The 19,986-nt window shown below is 48.6% G+C and overlaps 1 protein-coding gene across 1 annotated transcript in view; it reads left to right on the top strand.

Moving 5' to 3' along the window:
- Positions 1-717: 717 nt before the first annotated feature.
- Positions 718-19,986, top strand: part of LOC139053068 (nose resistant to fluoxetine protein 6-like) — a 126,619-nt gene continuing 107,350 nt past the window's right edge. Inside the window, exon 1 of the mRNA XM_070530219.1 lies at positions 718-1,371. Within this exon, the coding sequence (XP_070386320.1) occupies positions 909-1,371 (463 nt within the window). The 5' untranslated portion in view covers positions 718-908. The remainder of the gene's footprint in view (positions 1,372-19,986) is intronic.

The raw sequence follows: 19,986 nt of genomic DNA, 5'->3' as shown, positions 1-19,986 counted from the left end.
AGTGACATATAATTGAGAGAAAGGCATCGCTAGAAAATCGCTTCCCGATGCCCTAATGCCAAGATAAATCAACTATAGGTAAAACCAAGGTTAACGTTACACGGGTATTTGGGAAATATGAATAAAGTCCAGTGATTTACAGATCTCGGCGTTGTGGACCAGGTATAAGTATTTGGCAACATTGGCCAAATTGGTGCCCCTTAACAACGGTACAGTTGTTGCCGCTGTCACAGGACCACCTTCGCCCTGAGTATACACATTGAGACACCGGTGCACGCAACCATGGCGCTCAGAAAGGTGTAAATTCCAAGAATCGCTTCTTGCACTGACGAGTTCCCGTGACAGAGGGCGGGACCACTGACATCTCTTCTCCGCTCTCCTCAAAAAGCCACGAAAAAGCAGAAAGCCACTGACGAAGAAGATCCGATGTTCCTGTTCAGTACCGCCTGCGTGTAGCATTTCTGGCGTCGTTTGCGTCGACGCGCACACGGGCGGCGAGCGTAGCGCCGCGTGAACACCCTCCTCCTCTTCACGAAGCGCAGTTGCAGCCGTACGCGCTGCCGTCGGCCACAGCCCAAGTGCCGCATTTCGAGTCACGCTGCCGCGCGGGTGCGGTGGCGGGGGAGGCCGCCACTTTCACTCTCGTTTGGGAGCGAAGACCACCTTGACCAAGAAAAGCGTCGTCGCCCCGCTCGTCGTTGCTTTCCGCATCTCGGCCCCCGGGGGCAGTGGAGGAAAGAAGGGCGCCGCGCTTTTAAAAGCGCCGCCGCAGACGCCGCGCCGCCCCATTTGAACGAGCTCCGCGCCACGGAGAGACAGGCCGCATCCCACCAACAGCACGAAGGGTACGAAGGAAACGCCGGGGCTGATGCCCGCGCGCCGCGGCATCTTGTCGTCGTCGATCCACGATGCGGTGTCCTAAGCGCGGACGTAAGAACCGGGGCGATGTCGCCACTCCGGTCGTCGTCGTGTTCCTGCTCTTGTCCGTCTTCGCGGGCTTCGGTGGTGTCGCGCTGTGTGACGCGTCTCCTCCGCCACCCACGACGCCCCAGGCAATTGCCACTACCACTTCCGTCGCAGGCTCCGGAAGTAGCGAGGATGTGGTGGTGGACACTGGTGCTGTGACGGAAGCGAAGCCGCGTGAGGCGGCGGCCTCACAGTACCACGGTGGTGATGGTTCCGCTTACGACGTCCAGGCTGACTGGGAAATGCTCGAACGCAAGCTCTCGAGCCTCACCAATGGGGCGCTGGACCATCTGATGCCGGAGTTGACTACGCTAGTAGCCGGACTCGACCTGAACACGGACTGCTTTCTCTCCCTGTTGCGAGTGATCGGAGGATTGCGCAAGCTCAACCTGGAAAGCATAAGAAGTAAGTGCGACCTTATATTCTGCGAACCGATAGGGTCCAACTGGATTTGGCGCAGCCAAGGTTGTGATGTAGTTGCGCTTACGCGGACTTCGATGTACAATCTTCTAGAAAGGTTTTCTAGAACGCTGTACTTCGAAAAAAAAAGAAAAAGAAAACGTAACGCCGGTGGCACTGCAACCAGCATCGAGTCGCACACTTGATGCTGGCGTTGCATCTTGCGAGTAGTTCTATGACGTATGATGTAGTGGAGGTGTGTGCAAATTTGCGCCCTTTTGTGGTGATTCTCTCACGCACTTCGTGCATGAGTGTAAAATTCTGTTGTTGCAGGATGTCAAAGTGGATGTATTTCTTAGCAAAAAATGCTTGAGCTGACTTTGATGCATGGTCATGGCGGTAGGTGCGGTGAATGCGGTTTAACTAGACAAGCAAGATGAGTGACAGTGATACTAATTGCTGTCTCTGACTTACCCTTTATAGGATGATCGAGCATTCTTGAAGCGCATATGGATTCCACGTTAACAACGTCAGTTGTCATTTCCATTCATGTATAACAAGGCCACTCCCGTCGAACACAGGAGTGTGCAATCGAGAACAGTGCACACATACCACCTGATTGACACGGGAACTGCCGGCACTTCTTTGGACAATGAAATGCAGATAATTTTTTTTACGGCAATGTATTATTTGTAGCGCCAAAAATCAGTACCTTAATATGTAATAATCAGATATTAGCGAATTAATTAGGGGCATTTTAATAAAAAAATGAGTAATCAGATTGTATTCTTGTTAGAATTACAAGACTTATACCGGTGAGTTGTGTAGGCACGATCACTTCCTCTTTCTCTTCCCTTTTTCCCTCACCCCCAGTGTTGGGTACCAAACGGATGCTCGTCTGGTTGAACTGCTTGCTTTTCCGCTCCTCGCTATTGCTCTCTTGAGGCTAGCATCAGTTACGAAATGTTTATTTCAGAAATTTGCTGGATTCTATGCCTTGGACGTAAAAAAACAGACATGAAAAGAAGATATATATAATGACAACATTTAGACACAAAAGTAGTCATGCATTTGGATGATGCTTGAAGTGTCGGCAATTATTGTGTGACAATTATTGTGACTTCTACAAAAAAAAAGAAAGAACAATTCTGCAATGATAAATGCATGATAACCAAACGTGATGCAAAACCTTTCTGGCAATAAAGCGCGTTTCGAAAACAAGCCTAAACAGTCAATACCAGAAAAAAAAAAAGGCAGGCACAATACTACGCGCTGTGGCAGCTTCTGCAGTCAAACACATGTCAATCAATCAAGTCAATCTAATAATACACAACAAATTAAGGGCACACGTGGAGGTCATGCTTTGTGTTGGTACATGAGATACAATATGACTATCAGTAAAGTAGATTAATAACACTTTTAAAGGAAATGGTAGTAGTGAAACGTTATCGCATGGCTGAAGCCATGGGGTAAAGCAACTAGGCCTTCTAGCTGGAAATCATAAGCCTAGCTAAGTGATGAGATACAATCAAACAGCTTCGGCATGTAGAAGATCACGTGGAAGATCTGGTTTTTTGTGTCTATCAAATGCTCAGACTCTTACTACTACTCACACATATACGTGTCGCCCCTGTTCGTCGTACATGTTCTTCTTTTAGTCCGCGTCTTTGTAGCGCTGTTTTTTCTTCAAGTATAACCAAAAAGAAAGTAATATACCAGGATGTATACAAAGCGACATTTCCTGTTCCATAGTTGTCGACGACTCACCGTGCCTTTGTTTTTAGGCAGTAGCGTAATTAGAACATTCACATGTTGTGTCTAATGTTGAGAGCACACAAGCCGCTCAAGCAACATGATTCAAAAATTCGGCAGCATGGATGAGTTTTAGGAAGACCCGACACATTCATTTCCCGAATGTCCAGTGGCCTTGGGCAATTCCTCGGGTGGCGCAGTCTATCTTCAATACCCTGCGCTTCGGCTGAATCACGTGGTTATAAGGTTGTCTTTCACCACGTGACAAATCGCGCGCAGGTGGGTATGGGGGCGGGGCAGTCTACTGCCCGTCGGTACCGACCTGAGCATCTCCCACTTCCTTGCTCAGTTTCTCCACAGAGGCATTTTCAGTGGGAACTTCCGCCTTTACCGCAACGTGGATATGTTAGTCGCGTCACAAGTTAAGTTGCTACTCTACATCAAAGATGAGGCGACACACGAACTGGACTGAGAGGGCTTCACAAAGTCGTGAGTAGCATGGCCGAGACCAGAGGAGACTTAGCTGCATTGTATACGCACGGGCGACGCATCTGTTGAAACGCTTATTTCAAGTAGCATCGTCCGCGGAGCTGCTTGCGAAGAAAACAAACTGAGAGTGCAGCGCAGCAACCGCAGGGGACCAAGAATAACGCTGAAGACGATCTGACTTGCTCTATCTGTGTTCCAAACGCTTTGTCCATCGCCAGCGACGAAGCCCGCTGCCTTTTCTTCTTTCCTTTTTTCTGCGGGGGGGGGGGGGGGGGAGGGCATGGAAGGCCTTCGCCTTTACAGTATCCAAGTACGAAGACCATCCTATAGCTCAAGGCGTCCGTCGCGGCGCAAATAAAACATGTTATCTTATGTTATCCTAAATCTTATGTTACGTCAATTAGTCTTCTTGAACGACTCTGATATGCGTGATATATGCGGTGTCCGGAAGCTCAATAGTGGCCTTAAATGTGTAACAACTTCTCCACTAAGTCGAATTTTGCAAAAACTATTTTGTTCGGTGAAAAAGTGAAGAAGTTTAACGCACCGCCTTAAGCACACATCTGCAGCGTTTAGACAGAGTGTGGACAAATTCTCGGATCCAGCAAACAAAGCACGGCTCAGATGCAACATCTGTGGAGTTTCAGAAGAAACGAAGTGGAACGTTCGTTCAGTTATATCACCGTACTGTGGCGTCAATTGATCCAAAGTGCCCTGCTTGGTTCGATAAACTTTGTATTTGGCCATAACCCTGTAAAATGTAGTTGCATAAGGTCGCACAGTGACAAATCAGGGTGTGGACGCTGCGTACAGGAAAGTGACATGATCGTTTTCACGCACAAAGAGCCGTTGTATACCGTTTCATGAGTCGTGCCGCCTGACCAAAATTACAACACCGTTTGCAATTGTCTGCATGAGAGGCAAACTTTCTGTTCCTCTCTTAAATGCAAGAATGATTTAGACAAATAGACAAGGGGGGGGGGAGGCATATATAACGATAGTGACAACTAAATACTCTTAAGAGAAGCTATGCCCTTTCAGATACACTTCGCATGCGTACAGTGTGGCGGTAGAGCTGGACCGTTAAACCGTGACGCACCACCATACGGAAAAGCGTTTGGCTGCACACATTAACACTTTCCGTCCGGCAAAACGAAAGAAGGAAATTACCGTATTACACTACGGCTCACACCGCGTAAACGTGATGTGGCTAAAATCCTCCTTAGTGCCTCCAGCTAGGAACAGCTTCCCTGACACGCGCAAAAGAGTACCTTCCGCACTTACGCTATACGTGGGCGCACGAGCGCTTTTGACGACTTATACTTGCGGGAAGTCTAGTTTGAGCGTGTAGGCACCATCAAGAGACGGCCATCGCATGCACTCCCGAACGATGGACTGCCAGCCGCCACTTCATACGATGCTACGGCTATGGCTTTAGATTGGACATGTGACGTTCTTGCCACCTCGAATCAAGTAAGAACGAAGGTTAACCGCGTACAGCGTGAGCAGATGGAGACAGTGGAAGGAACGAGATAGGTCGGTGCGTTCTTTCGCTACGGCTCCGTCTGCTCGCACTTTACTTACATGCACTGTCACACCAAACACCCTAAGGATTTTTTTTTTTTGATATCGAACAGAAGTGTGCTGTCTGTGTACATAGCTTAGTTTGTTACTAATATTCCATTCTGCAGTAAACTTAGCTATTAAAGTAGTGTTACGTTCAGAGCAACATTGGTTCCCGCTACGTATAAAAGCATTGACTGCTATACTGCAGGCGTTTGTAGCCTTTCGCACCCAGCTGAAACTCGTGAAGCAGATTTCAACCACTATAATTTTACTCGGCGAGTAGGCTGAAATGAGCAATACAAAGTCGTTTAATGTGTCGCTTCTAAGGTAAACCCGTAGTTGTTGCTTAATGACTGTGGTGTTCGGCTGCTAAGCATAAAGTCGCGGGATCGAATCCCGGCCACGGCGGCCGCAGTTCGATGGGGGCAAAATGCGCAAAACATCCGTGTACATAGATTTAAGTACACATTAAACAACCCCGAGTGGTTCAACTTATTCCGGAACCCTCCCCTACGGCGTGCCTCTTGTTCAGCTTTGGGTTTTGGTATGTAAAACCCCATAATTTAATTTTTTTGCGAGGCAAATACCAGTAAAAGTCACATAACCTTATTCCTACCACTATTTTCAAAATTTTGTTCATTCATATTTTGGGTTTCTATAGGGGCCTGATTGTTCCTTGAAGAAAACCGCACGCGCTCCAGCAGCTGTGGATATCACATATGAAATCCTCACAACTTTGTCTTATCGACATCAGTCATCCTTTTCATTTTTTTTATTTCAGCATTCTTTTTTAGCCCATCCTTTTAGTTTACTTTGGATTTGCAGTTTTATTAAAAGAACTTATCATTAATAAGGCTCACATTTAGCATGCGCAGCCTTATTTGGAAGTGCAAGCGGTCTGACCATCGATTTCTCTTCCACCATTCGTGTGGAGAAGTGGAGGGAAAGGGGGAGGGGTGTTAAGACAAACGTGGAATCTTTTTCCGACCCTTGCGTAATTTGGTCTCTACTGCTCTGCCTGGGAGACAGCACTAACAGAGCCAGATCAGTGTTCGAAAGCTTTTGGAAGAGCGTGCTGAAAATTGAGAAACTATTGCCGGTGCAGCATTATTATTGCTTAGGAAACAAGCCAAACTGCTGCCGTACACGTCTTGCAAGTCACTGTTGATGACAGGCTTGGCAACTTACGCGATCACAGGACGCTGCCACTATACTGGACACCTTGTGGCGTTTCGGAGGTGGGGAAGACCTTGCGGCGACGCTCGTACCTGAGAAAGTTGTACTACTCGCACAAGCTTCAAATTGCTGCTGTTGTTTCATTATAATTAATGATAGCTACCCACGACCGCTTATTGGATACGTCTTTGTGTGGAAAATCCAAACAGACCCGATCCTTAACGTCGCCATCTTTCGACTCCTTCATGGACGCAAGAGGTGAGAAATTAACGGGCTTCGAAGAGCTGAAGGGACATCGCCGTGACAGCACACTGCCTGCCCCGGAAGTTTGTGCGTAGAGCACACCAATCTCCGATCCTTCGTCGCTCGCGCTCGACACTTCGCGTAAGGTGCCCAGGAAACAGTCTACAGTGTAGGCTAAGTTTTTTTTTTAATTTTCTGGTCGTTGTTGTGACAGCAACTGCTGGCCAAGCTTTTCAATCTTGCTACAATTCAATGTTCTTAGTGTTGCGTTTTTCGGTGTACTAAGGACGAAAAAAGAATGAATGAATGAATGAATGAATGAATGAATGAATGAATGAATGCTTTATTTTCAACAGACGTAATACAAAGCCTATAATTAACAGGCTCTGTATCTGTGGGTAGCTATCATTAATTAGAATACAGAAGGCAGCCTATAATGAATTAAAATGAAACAACATCCACATGAAGCTTCCGTTAACAGAATCACCACGGGGATGCAGACCATGTCGCAGGCTTCGACTTGAGTGGTTAGCGCGTCCGTCCTACAACTACACCTATGCACGCAGACCCGAGTTTGACTTGCAATAACAGGTTTAACGAACGCTTTATTTTTGACGGATGTCGATGTAGTCTTGCGTTTAATTGTGAATTTGCCCTCTGGAATGTGATTTAGATATATGGCCAGGAAAGTGATGTTAGTTGCTTGGAATTTTGAGATATCACGCCCCGAAAATGCTGCGACCCCTAATGCCTCTGTGGCTGAAACAAGCTTGCTCACTCACTCTCTGCTATAAAGTGCAAGACGCTGAGAAAGCGTGGATTCAATCGTCACCTCGGCTTGGAAAAAATCCGTATCCCTTGCTGCTCCAGATAACCTTTGGTCTGCGTGCGTACGCCGTTGCGTGTGAAACTGTTGAACAGCGGGCAGCACCAGAGATCCATGCAGTTGACAACGCGTCGCACCGCACTGTTCTATTGATAACGGCGCAGCAATGCTCGTGCTCACCGACTACACTGGACACATGGTGGGGCGCGTTCTTGAAGAGAGGCATACAAGCCTGTTACACACCGTACAGCAGTGGGGTAACCAGGGGGGCACCACCAATCGGCCGGTCTGGTTCACGTTCACAGAATAGAGGGAAGGGTCTAGCGGCTCCGAACTTGCGTCGCCCCACTGCCGGTGAACTTGTCTCATGACTTTCAATCCGGCAGAATGCGCCCGGCCCGTCCCGTTTCCTCCTTTCTTATATTGCCCACTTATTCCAAAGGCCACTTATTCGCCCCAGCGGAGGGCGTGCTTTTCCAGGGTGTTCTTCCGAACCCACTGGGCATGCACGATCGGCATAACAAGCAGACCAGCCGAGCTCACTCACTACGGTGCGTGTGTATTGGTTTCGCCCTGACCTCGAGCCTATCGGCCCGCGTTCATTTATAGGCTGGTTTGTCCTGGCATATCGGACTAGCAAGAAGGAGTCGGAGGCTAACACATAAACAAAAAAAACACAAAACAATCCACCTGAACAGATCGACATCTACGCGCACAAACGGGTCCGATAGAAAAAAAAATATATGCCAGAATAAAACTGGGTCGGGCGCCTCGGATCGTCGCGGGGCTTCTCTCCCAGAATCCGTTTTTTTTTCTTTCCTCCCCCTGGTAACATCCTGCGCCGGACTATGTATGCGGATGCATCGAGAATCTCTATATATAGCAGTCGGCGCGGTTATCTCTTTTAGTCGCTCGAGGGGGAGGGCACTTTCTCTTTTCTTGCACTGCTTCCCGTATAAGTGTCGCCGCAACCGGTCGCTCTTTGCTGCAGCAGACGCGTTTCGATGTATACTCATGGTGCGGCAACGACTTTCTTCATCGAACTCGCTCGCAGACACTCAGCGGCTTCGGCTTCCTCCAGATATGCTTTCGTCCAGAGGCTGGGAGAGAGGGAGATGTGTTTTGCCCTTTCTGGCTGCCCGAGAATATGAAAGCTAGGAAGTTGCTTGGAGGAACTCGCTCTTTCTCCCTACCGTTCCTTCCTTCCTTTTCGACGCGACGAGCTCACCCACCTCCTCTGCCGTCCCCGCGCCTACCTTCCTTCATACCTGCAGTACACGTGTGGGATGGTTTCGGTGCCGCTCGGCAAGTGCCAGGGATTCAGGGTGCACGGTAAATGGAAGACGAAAGGAAAAGCAAACCAGAGTGTTGATCGTGAGCACGATAATAAACAAGTAAGAAAAACGATTAAAGGTACTGGAGTTCTTAATACTACTGGAAATATGCACTCGGCAGTGACCGCACAGCTGTCTGTTTCGTACTCCCCACTTGGTGCGCGCTGCAATCTAAAACGCGGCGTAACTCCTGCTGGACATTTGAGGAAGGAACAATGGTATCCTGCTTGCTGCCGGATACTTATTACTGCAACTTGAAGACGACAGAGCTTGTCTTCCTTTTTGCGATCATGGTGCCTGTGGGGCGCCCGCACTCCGCTGATGTCGGTGTGACGTTCTGCGCATAATCGCGTGACAGGACCTCGCGCAGACGCAGCAAGGAAAAAAAAAAAAACTCTGGAGTGAAACTTCGCTGTTATTTTTATAGTTTCTTTTCCTAGTGTTAATAACGACGGATTTTCCGGCTGGGGTTGAACGCGTTAGGGGAGGGGGTGAGGGAAGAGTTTGTCAATGAATACTTCCAGCATGGTGGTTTACTATACGCAAAGCAATAATGTTTCCCATACAGTAAAACAATAGTATTAGAGTAGAACGAATTTTCAACGGAAATTTTCTTAAACAATCCGCAGGCATACTTACAGAGCGTTTCAGCCTGCTTGTTCGAAATTCTGCGGTGATAATTAAGTGATTACATTGGGATCACTTTTACCGATGCGGCAGACAGTTAGTCGACGTAACAGTTACGCTGTAATATAAGCTAGACTAACCCCCCCTCCTTGCCCACCGCTCAGTGACAGTATATATGGCGGCGCAAAATGAAGCTTCGCCATACCGCGCGAGAAAGCAGTGTGTCTCGGTCCTGGTGCTGCAGTGACTATATATACGTCCAATCGGGGGTCGCGCGCAGCGCCAATCGGATTCAGGTCGTGGGAAGAGGGTGCGGCAACGCCCGCTTCATTTCACGACGCACTTCTACGTCACATGGATGTTGTACAGAGAGCCGTACTCTCCGGTCCCACGTCCGAAATGAGATAAACTGAACGAGTAACTCGAAGGAGTTTGAACGAGAAAACACGGGCAGGTTTTCACATGCGAAAGAATACGTAAATCTACAGACAATTATTAGATGCACCCGCCGTGGTTCCTCAGTGGCTATGGTGCTAGGCTGCTGAGCACGAGATCGCGGGATCGAATCCCGGCCGCGGCGTCCACATTTCGATGGGGGCGAAATGCGAATTTAGGCGAAATTGGGCGAAATGCGAATCTAGATTCAGGTGCACGTTAAAGAACCCCAGGCGGTCGAAATTTTCGGAGCCCTCCACTACGACGTGCCTCATAATGACAAAGTGGTTTTGGACGCAAAACCCCTAAATTTTTTTTTATTACTAGATGTAGACCTCAATGGCGGGACAAACTTGTTGTTATTTTCTTTTTTAATACGAACACTTAAAAAGAAACATTCAGTCGAATCACGTTACTACAGATGAATTATCTGCTGAGTAGGACCTCATTTCTGAAAAAAAAATAGTTTAGTAATTAAACTACTTACAGTAGCAATATTCTTACTTATATACGTTATGGCGCAATTATGTGATAACGTTGGATAGAATCGTAACAAATGTCTAGTTACGTGTTCGTTCATTACAAAATGTCCATGTAGACCAACATAACTGACGTTAAATTATCCGTTAACCTTACCCAATTACGCACGCGGTACCGTTAATCGTGTTCGCACTGCAGTCCCCCGGTGACGTAGCAGGTCTGCGTAAAATGTTTGCTTCGCCATATCATGCGATAAAGCGGTGTGTCTCGCTCGAGCTGGTGCAGTGGCAATGGGTCCAAATCGCCGTTCCTCAAAGGGACAATCGGAATAATATAGTGGAAACTACGAAGTGCGAAAGAAGGAAGGGAATCAACTTTATTCGAGGTCCTGCAGGCCACGAGAGCTTTGGGCTCTCATGGAGTGGGCGTCTCCCACGTCGGAACCGGGAGGTTGAGTTTCCTGGAGGCGTCGTGGACCTGCTGGACGGCTCAGAGTTGGGGAGCGAGCTCTTCGCTCCGGATTGCTGCTTGAAACTTGCGCATGTTCTGTTCGTAGTTTATGTGAGCTTGCGGGCAGCTCCGTTTTACGCCACAATCCTACGTCACACGGAGTTTGGACGAGAGCTGCGCTTCGTGGTGCCGCGTGCGTTATTAGGTGAACGAAAAGAATGATTTGATGCCAGCTATCTTTGTCTAACATGGTCACTTGGATATGCAGAAACACGCAACTACACTTTTATGCCGACTCCCCTCAACTCTCGTTTTTATTTCGCTGAAGGCAATATACTGTATGCAAGAGGAAAACAACAAAACATAGCATAGCACGAGGTTCTAAATGAGGGGATTGTGCTAGATAAAATAGAGAGAACAGCTATCCGAAAAACCACAATTTTTCAAGCCGAGAGGCAAAAAAATTCTTTGTCATTTTGTTTCTCCTCTCGTTTTCGTGCTTTCTTTTATGATGTCTGCTCACCGACTAGTTCACCTTTGTATTCTACTTCTTACGTAATATTCCAAAGCTTTGTACGAGGCAATAACGCGGGCGCATGCGGCAATTTGACTGCACGGCAATTTAGCCCACCGACGAAGCCAGAAGTGTACGTATGACACTATGTATAGTGCTTCCACTGAGAGGCGTGTACCTCATCGGTGCCAGACGGCCCTGACGCGAGCCGTCGCCTTTTCGGAACACGTGTGAGCGGAAACATTACACATAGGCGAAACAGGATGAATCGAACCTTGGTCGCTATCTCTGTGCTCGGCTGCGATTGGCAGCAAAAAGGGGGAATGGGAGGGCACGCATAGGGAGGAAGATGGCTCGAGCATCCGTCCGATGTGGTTCAAGGGCGAGTGCGACCTCCATTCGTCCGAGACTCACCACTCTTCCCGTGTTGCTGGGTACCTTAAAATCCCGCTTACATGGCGAGACTTAGATCTGATTAATGCTGGGCGAACAAGCGAAGCATTAGGCTGGAGCAGACGTTTTGGCTTGTCTCGGTCAGGGCAGACAGTTGCTTTCCTTGGCAGCCTTTACATAAGCAGCTCACTGTCCCCCCTGGGGTGCGGAGAATAAGCGAGAGTAAGGCAAGGGTGAGGGAATTTGCTCTATCACACTTACCCTTATATGCCCGCTGTTGGTCACTTTAGGTCCGCATTTTCATTTGAACTGTTATGTCTCTGTTTGTTATGTTTCCCGCTGGATTTTGGCTCCGTGAAATACGATTCCCGTGGTACTTATTAGTATACCGAAGCTTTTAAGTGTTACTCTATATATTTTTAAGGTTTAACTTACATAAACATACTTTTCATTTATTCATATGCAATACAGAAATTATTTCCCGTAATATATTCCTTGATATACTGCTTGTATGCGAAAGTTCACGGTATATCGACGATTCCAGCTCTTGCCGCTGCTGAGAGCCCTAACGAAAGTCAGAAGTGTCTGTTTACCGGCGCCGCCTTATCAACAGAGCTGACCGAAATGATGTTCCTTCTCCGGCAGATAACAGACGATCCGGTTTTTAGGAAAGAGCAGTTGGATTTGCGCGTCGTAGTAAGGTCGAGCTTCTGCCTGTAGTGATCTTTAGCGTTTCAAATGCTCAACAGTGAATTGTAAGACATGAGCATGACTGATTCAGGGCCTCAATACCCAACGGGTCACATGACCGGCACGATGTACTGTTCAACAAGACGGAATGTCCACGTGCAATTGAACATCTATCGAGCCTGAATGTCCACTATAGGATATTCCGTCTCATTGGACATTCACGTTGCAAGCGAGCGTGATTCGCCTTATTACATTACGCCTTCGCTGCAAGCGCCCGTTCATTAGCGCGCACGCACGCATCACCGCACGAGTGTTCTTTTTTCAGCTCCACTATGACCTTAAGTCCCACGTAAGGCGGTGGCATGTGCCTCTGCGTTCGTGCCTAGAAGCGTCAACTGCCGCATGCAGGGAAAAATAAAAAGTTTTTTGTGTGTGTGTTTGTATTGCACAATAAGCAGCTATATGTGCACGTAGTTTGAAGCGCGGAGTAGAAGTAAGTAGGTAAAGCCATAGAGTTTTGCGATTTCAGTTAACACTGGCAGAAGTCATTGACTTAAACAGCCATTGTCAGCTGCCACAATCTAGAAGAAGGTGCCGAAACGCCACCTTTTCTGAGATGCAGCACAATGGAGTGTAGCCGAAGAAATGCCTGTTATGCTCCTGTCGTCTGCCCCTCATGCGTTCAGCCGCGCTGCTTCTGTGGCAGAGTTTGTAGTGAGAGCGGTTGCAAAGTTTGAACCTTGGAAGCCTTGGAACAGAGTCATATATTGAGCAGAAAACATATATCTGTAAAGGTGCTTCGCGGAGTGGGTTTTCAGAGGATATAGGCGTAGATCAGGGGGCCCGTTTCAGTTTTTTTTTTCATTTGTTCTTCCTTTCGTGCAACGCTTCGGTATAACGTGCATTATAACGCTTCCTGAAGCGCAATTTTCCAAACGTACTTGTAGCACCTAACGGAAGTGTCCATATAAACCCGTATGACGATCGCTAACCGAGCGAATTTGACTGCGGCAGGAATAGCATAATGCAACAATTCAATTCTATTTTTCTATTCATGAACCTCGTCAGTGATCGAAGCAGTGCTCCGACATCGTCATCACGGGCATCGGCCGGTTGTTAGTGGTGAATGATAAGGAAGAAATAGAAAAGAGCGGGAGGAATCTTTGATTATGTGCCGTTCCGGACACGTTTTCTGATACGGTGAAGATTAGTTCACTTGTTCAGTTACGTTTTCGCACCAGTGGTGACTCATTTATGGGTAGAACACGGTGTCCGGCGTCACTGGTTGTGCGATGACGTTAATTTGAGATATGTGAGTTTGAGCTGGGCTATGGTTAACAAATCACCCTATAAGTGGGGAATTCGACTGTCATTGCATTATAGACAGGGCCGCGCGTGACTACTCTATCGTAAAGCACAGATCTTTGACGTCATGCCCAATAAAGGAGCAAGAATGGATACTACATATTTAGAGTGCTTAAGACAAAAAAAGGAGACACGAAGATGAAGGCAGGACGTTGTGTATGGTGCGTTCATGTGTCGTATGTTTCCGTCTTTTTTCTTCAGCGCTGTAAATATGTCAAACTACTCAGACCAACTAGCCCAGCTCTCCGAATTAAAGACTGCAAAGTCCAACAAATGGCGGGATGACGGTGTCGTCTATTTATGCCATACTATCAACAAATGCAACGTGCGGAGCTGGCTGGATTAGCAAGTAGTTGTCGCTATGTGCCATGTGTGGCTCGGTTGTAGCTTTCTTCTTGCAGGGCGCCTTTCGTTGACGCGGTGCTTGGTTCCAGAAACGCTGCACACGTTGCCCCCCACTGCCTCATCCGAAGTGAACTGGTTCATTTCCGTGACAGAGCAACCGCGTATTTCTCTTTTCTTCCTTTTTTTTAAGAGGACATCGTTTTTAACAACTCGTGACAGCCTAAATTGCAGGCGGGCAGCTTTGGGGGATCCATTGTTGACATATATACTGTCGGACCAAAAAGTAAACGGACCACGCCTTAGGTGGCCTGAGCGGCTGCGGCGTTACGCCAGGGCGCTGCGAGAGCATAGCGTACTAGAGTAGCGGTAGAAGGCCGAGGGGGGGGGGGGGCGCAGGCAATGCGCGCGCGTGGAGCAGCAAACCCGGAAGTCTTTGCAGTTACGAGGCGGCCCTACGGAGCCTTTCACCTTTAAACTTCGTAAAGTGCCGACGCTCTCCTCCTCCGTCTTCACTCCTCCTCGTTTCTCCTCTCTTTCGCGCTCCCTCCTCGACCGTGGCGCCGCCTACATTGATCGAGCGTAGCAACTGCGCCAACATGCGTTCCTCGCCACTCCGTAGACGCTTCTCGAACAAAAATGGCGCTGATGCACGGCCACGAGGGCCCACGTGATGCTATTAGGCCGATAGCGACGTGGCGTCGGCCTCGGCCAGAGCGCGCGAGGAGGAGGCGGCATTCTTCAAAGCGTGGCAGTAGTTTACGAAGTTTAAGGGGCTTTATTTCACCTGGGGCCTGCGGTGCCATGACTGCTCTCGCGCGTTGGCCTGTCGCCTGCACTCGTGCACGTAATTGTGTTATTCTGTGTTTTGTGCGCGCATTTGTTATTTCGTGTGTTGTTTTTTCTCTGACCGACGTGGTGACATGACGAAGCCTCATCGAAAGAACTACTGCTTCGCTCCCGGTTACAGAAGTGGCTATAGCGGTGCGAAGAAACGCGCCGAAGTTATTTGGTGTCCGCGAGGACGACGAAACGCGCTGTGTTTGAGAATCGGAACACTCACCATGCTGATAAACCCCTGGAGCTGACTGACACTGTGTGCGAGCTACAGTTCGAAGAAAAGTACGTATTTCGAGACTATGTTCACGTCATTGATGGAAAAGCAGTGCGGATACCACGTGGAAAGCCCTGGCTTTCACCGGAAGCTGTACCGACCATTCAATGTTCCCAAGTACCTGTCGAACGTTCCAGCATGCGAAAGACCTCCAAGAGAAATGGTGTGCGCAGAACCTGCAGTATGTGTGTGGCTCGTCTAAGAAACCTTGCTTACAAGTTGATTAGCTTCAAACAGATCGACCGGTAATCGACGTGCAGTACATGCCGTTTTACTTATGGAATGTGTTTCAATCGACAGAGCAGTGGACTACTCACCATTTTCCCAACTATGGTGGTGGCGCTTATGTTCACACCTCTTTTAACAGTCACTCTTACGCTTTCATGATCGAAAAGTCTGTCTTCATGGACTCCGGCGGGTTGTCTGTCGGACGTATGTTTGCCGTACGTTAATATGAGAACCACTCTCGTGCACCATGACAGAAGCGAAACGGGTGCTGCATGACTCTTTTCGTTCTGTTTTACAGCGAAGCTGTCTATGGCTAGCATCCCGAGATTTCTTCGTGGTGTAACGTCGACAGAAAACTATCATCATCTATGGCTCATACCTCCGTAAGGCAGGGGCTAAAAGTACTTACCAAAGTGAAGCGAACAGTGCATAGATTCTCTAGAATCATGCATGCAACAAGAGTACAGCCTATGTTTTATAAAGAACAAGCTTAAGACACGCATCCCAACCACGTGCATAATTGGTGATTAGACACTGCTACGCCTACAAGAAAGACGAAATACGTAGCGCTCCCCGCATACGTTTCCCGCAAAGATTACCGTTGCGCAAGTTGCCGCGGCGACAACAGCTTGACTGTTTCATACGAGGCAGTCAGTGACGCAACTACTGTTTTGTACGTGAAAGAAGAATCCGTCTAGCAATCGATTTGTGTTTTCACACCTATAGTGAGGACTCCTGAAGAGCAGCGTGCCTACGAGGCGCAGCGAACTTCTCTTCTCTGTGGTCCACTCTTTGTATAGGCGCACGAAGTAGCGGCGCAAGCCAAGTCGCAGGCCGTCGAAACGTAATAACTAGGTAAGGTACGTGTGAATGCCGCCACGTGAATAATTTTAACCTACATCGCAAAGGGTAATCGTTCTAGTTGTCGTTTACAGCTTCGCTGTCCAGCCACCTTTACAGCACGGACTGGAGCACATCTTTTTTATATGTAAATAAAGTGCTCTCTGCAGATCTAAACCTGCGTGTACGCTGAATGTTTTCTTTTCAGTGCAGGTTCCGATAAGCATGCTACCGGCGCGTGCTTGGCCTCGCAAGTACCAATGAAACTTCTTGTGCTTGTCCTCGCAAGAAATAAAGAACAAGAAAAGAAAACGAAACAACTCGGTTTCTTTCTTCTCTTTATCTCTCTTCTGTATATTGGAGAGCGCGGTGGAGCTAATTGAATCGCGTTTTTCCAGCGGGCGAGGAGACATATCCGACGCGAATGCATGCATGAAGGGCCCAGGCGAAAGGCGCAGCAACGCCATCGGAACGCTTCTGGGAAACTGCTTCACCGCGGAGCCTTTCCTCGGCCCATCCGCCCTAATCTAGTACATATAGACCGTTTTTTCATGGGCGTCACCATGTTGCTACGCAGTGACGCCATCTATGGGCAGTCGACCTGCTGGCTTGAGCGAGCGCTCCATTTTGCTTAGCAGGTATACGATCGGCGGTAGTTTCTGGCGTTTGATTTCGCGCTCGTGCAGTCTATTTAGTGTGACGTGGCATCTTTTACGTGGAAAACGGTTCTGTGAGACGTACTGAAGTGGTCTAAGTCGGCACGGCCGGACTTTCTGCTGGCGTTGAGGCGGAATGAGCACGCAGCGCGATGTGTGCGCGCATGTTTGAGCCTGCAATCAGCCTTGGAGATCAATCGTGTATTTCTGAAAGTTCCATTCACTAATCTGACCTCATTGCAGTATTATCCTCTAGTTCTAAGCTGTGGTTTAGGAGCAATGAAGCATACGCGACGATCGTAACACCGTGGGTACCGCTCTGCTACAATGGGAGCCTTGCTATTATACAATGACAAGCGTTCAACTGTTAGCTGCAGATTACATTACGTGACTACTTGGTTTGATGGATGAGGTTTCCATCCATGAATGAAATAGTTTTAGTTAATAATGACAGCATACCTTACAGGGGGAACTATACTTGTCCAGCAAAGCGACCGTTTACGAACAGCGCGAGCATTCTAAGCAGTGGTAAGTGCTGGATTAGAGATATGTTTGTTGTTTATAGCACCTGGTCCAATCATGTGGCATCAACGTTTACAGATCTATAAATGCTGTGGAGCGTGGCTATGCGAGGTCGTGCTGCGGCGTTAGCCCGTTTTCTGTTTCTTTTTCAGGAAAGATGATGATAACCAAATTTCTTTTTTCGGTTGTGTTCGTTCTGTTTTCTACGACGCACTCACACGTATTACGGAAATTTTGTCCCAAAACATAGCAATCACATTCTTTTTTATGCAATCCGTCTCAGATATTCTGGCTTTACAGGGCAAAAAGGCAATGCCGAAGCACATAGCTCATATATCTATCATGCTGGATCACCAACCACATTGATCGCCGTGTTGAGCAGCGCTATCGGCCTGATGCAGGAGGTTAGCGCAAACACATAGTGATTTCAAGCATACTAGACTTGAAATGCGTTAGAAGAATGCCGGTGTGTTAGGCCGCTCATCTCTCGAACAGGAAGAATGGACGGCGTAGGGCTGCATGATTGTTTTGTATATACTTTTGAAGTGCCGCTAGTTGCACGTGCGTTTTGTGAATGGAGAAGCGTCCACCCCCCAGCGCCTCGGGCGGCAAACGATTCTGTTTGTGAGGGGTCGGACGGCCCGCGTGGTGTCGGTAACGAGCCGAGGCGCGCGCCGCCGCGGGGGGCGCGGTGCAGAGGCGCAAAACGGATTCGGAGCAAATGCTTTTGCGCGGGCTTTGTTGACATTCCGCCGATGGTCATAATAGGGCCACGCGGACAAGGCTCGAGCGGGACGGTTGTATACGCGACGTTGTGGCGCCGGCTCTTGAGTCCCCTGCTAATTGGAGACGCAGCTGCTAGCAATGTTGACCACGTCTGGCGCGTACGGAGCGGGGGGTTCGCGCCCCTCGCATTCGGACGGCAGCCACGTGCATCTTGTTTTGAGCACTGGGGAGAGCCCGCTTTGTGTCGTGTTGCAACATGCAGTGCGCGCCGTAGAGAGGGGCGCGGCGTCGTTTGAAGAGCACCCGAGTCCGGATGCCGCCAGCGGTAATTAGTTTTCTACCAGGAAAAACCTTGAGGGGGACTACGGTACGCGGTGTTGGGACACCAGCGCCCGAGCCCCCCCCCCCCCCCCTTGCTGGCTAGAAACGCCGCTGAGGTGCGAGATGGCCTCAATAAATCATGCATGCCTGGCGTGTTTGACGAGGCCGTCACTGACCACGTGGAAATAGGAGGGGGAGAAGAAGATGTGGGAAGAGGGAAAACAGGGTGGTTTTCCAATAGATTCACTTATGAGAGTAAGCCCATCCCTTTGGGTTGTGGCTTAAGAAACTGTCAACTCTCATTGGCAATTGCTTCCGTGGGATGGGCTAACGACCCTACCGCCCTTTTTCTTTGTCTCTTTCCCCTATAACAACCGAGACGAGGTGCTTGTTCCTCAGTCTAGGCTGTAATCACTAAACCTGATGGAACAGTAAGACTCCGTACGATGCAACGCTAGTCTGGGCCGTAACCACTTAGTGGTAGAACAGTGAGACTCGGTTGGTCGTATGTAGTGACAGTTGTCCTAGGCTCTAACTTAAGAGAAAGTAGAAGAGTAAGGCGCTGTTTACTTGTGTGTTTTGTATCAGTGTTCTTTTGCTAACTCTGTATTTGACTGTGTAAATATTTCCGTTGCAATATATCTTCAAGTTTTGTTACCTCCAACCTGCCTCCTGCTTCATCAACGCCGATAAACACCTTGAAGAGACTTTGGTCGACTTCAAGGAGAAAAGAACAACAATCAATCAAAAAACTTAACTGGCGCAGCCGACAGGATCGGCGAGCTCTACAACATCGAATCCTGGACCAGTGGTGAAGGGATCAAGTCATCCAACGAGCACCTCCTGCACCTTCGAGAAGATCCCACAGCAGCCAAGCCCGGCACCGTGGAGGAGATCCGAAAACGACAGTGCATTCAGCAAAGGGTGAGCAGGATTTCTTGCGTCTTTCTCAAGTTGGCATGGCAGTTGATGTGTAGAGCAAATGGTGAGGACACGCGGGGGCGCAGAGACAATGGAGTCTAATGGAGTTGAGGGTGCGACGGTGGCGGAAATGGATCGGAATCGGGAGTTATCAAATGACGATAGGCTAAATTCCGATAAGTCAAATGAAATGAGAGAACCCAGTCAGAGCCAGGAATTTTCGCAGCAGGCATCTCAGCCTTTGCAAATTCCGAATGATACAAGAACGCTTGAACTTGAAATTCAAAGGCTCAATGCTCAGACTACCTGTATACAACTGCAGATTGAGTACGAAAGGCTGTTGCAGGCAAGGACGAATGCTGAACGTCTCAATGGCGCATCGTCCAGCGCTGAGTCGGAGCGGGGCGATCGGAGGCGAATGGGCTTTGACTCCGTCGAGCAATGCGCAAAAGTGCTGAAAGGGTTCCGCCTGCCGTGTGACGCGGATGTACCCTTATGGTTTGAGGAGGTAGAAAGACTTTTTGCTACTTACGGGGTACCGTATGAGAGTCGTGTGCATTTAGTCATGCCAGCTCTAACTGAGCGCGTTCGCTACCTACTGCGTAACCTCA

This window comes from Dermacentor albipictus, unplaced genomic scaffold (genome assembly GCF_038994185.2).
Source record: "Dermacentor albipictus isolate Rhodes 1998 colony unplaced genomic scaffold, USDA_Dalb.pri_finalv2 scaffold_65, whole genome shotgun sequence".
Taxonomy (NCBI): domain Eukaryota; kingdom Metazoa; phylum Arthropoda; class Arachnida; order Ixodida; family Ixodidae; genus Dermacentor; species Dermacentor albipictus.
Note: the sequence above shows the minus strand (reverse complement) of the source record. Positions and strands in the feature narration are given on the sequence as shown.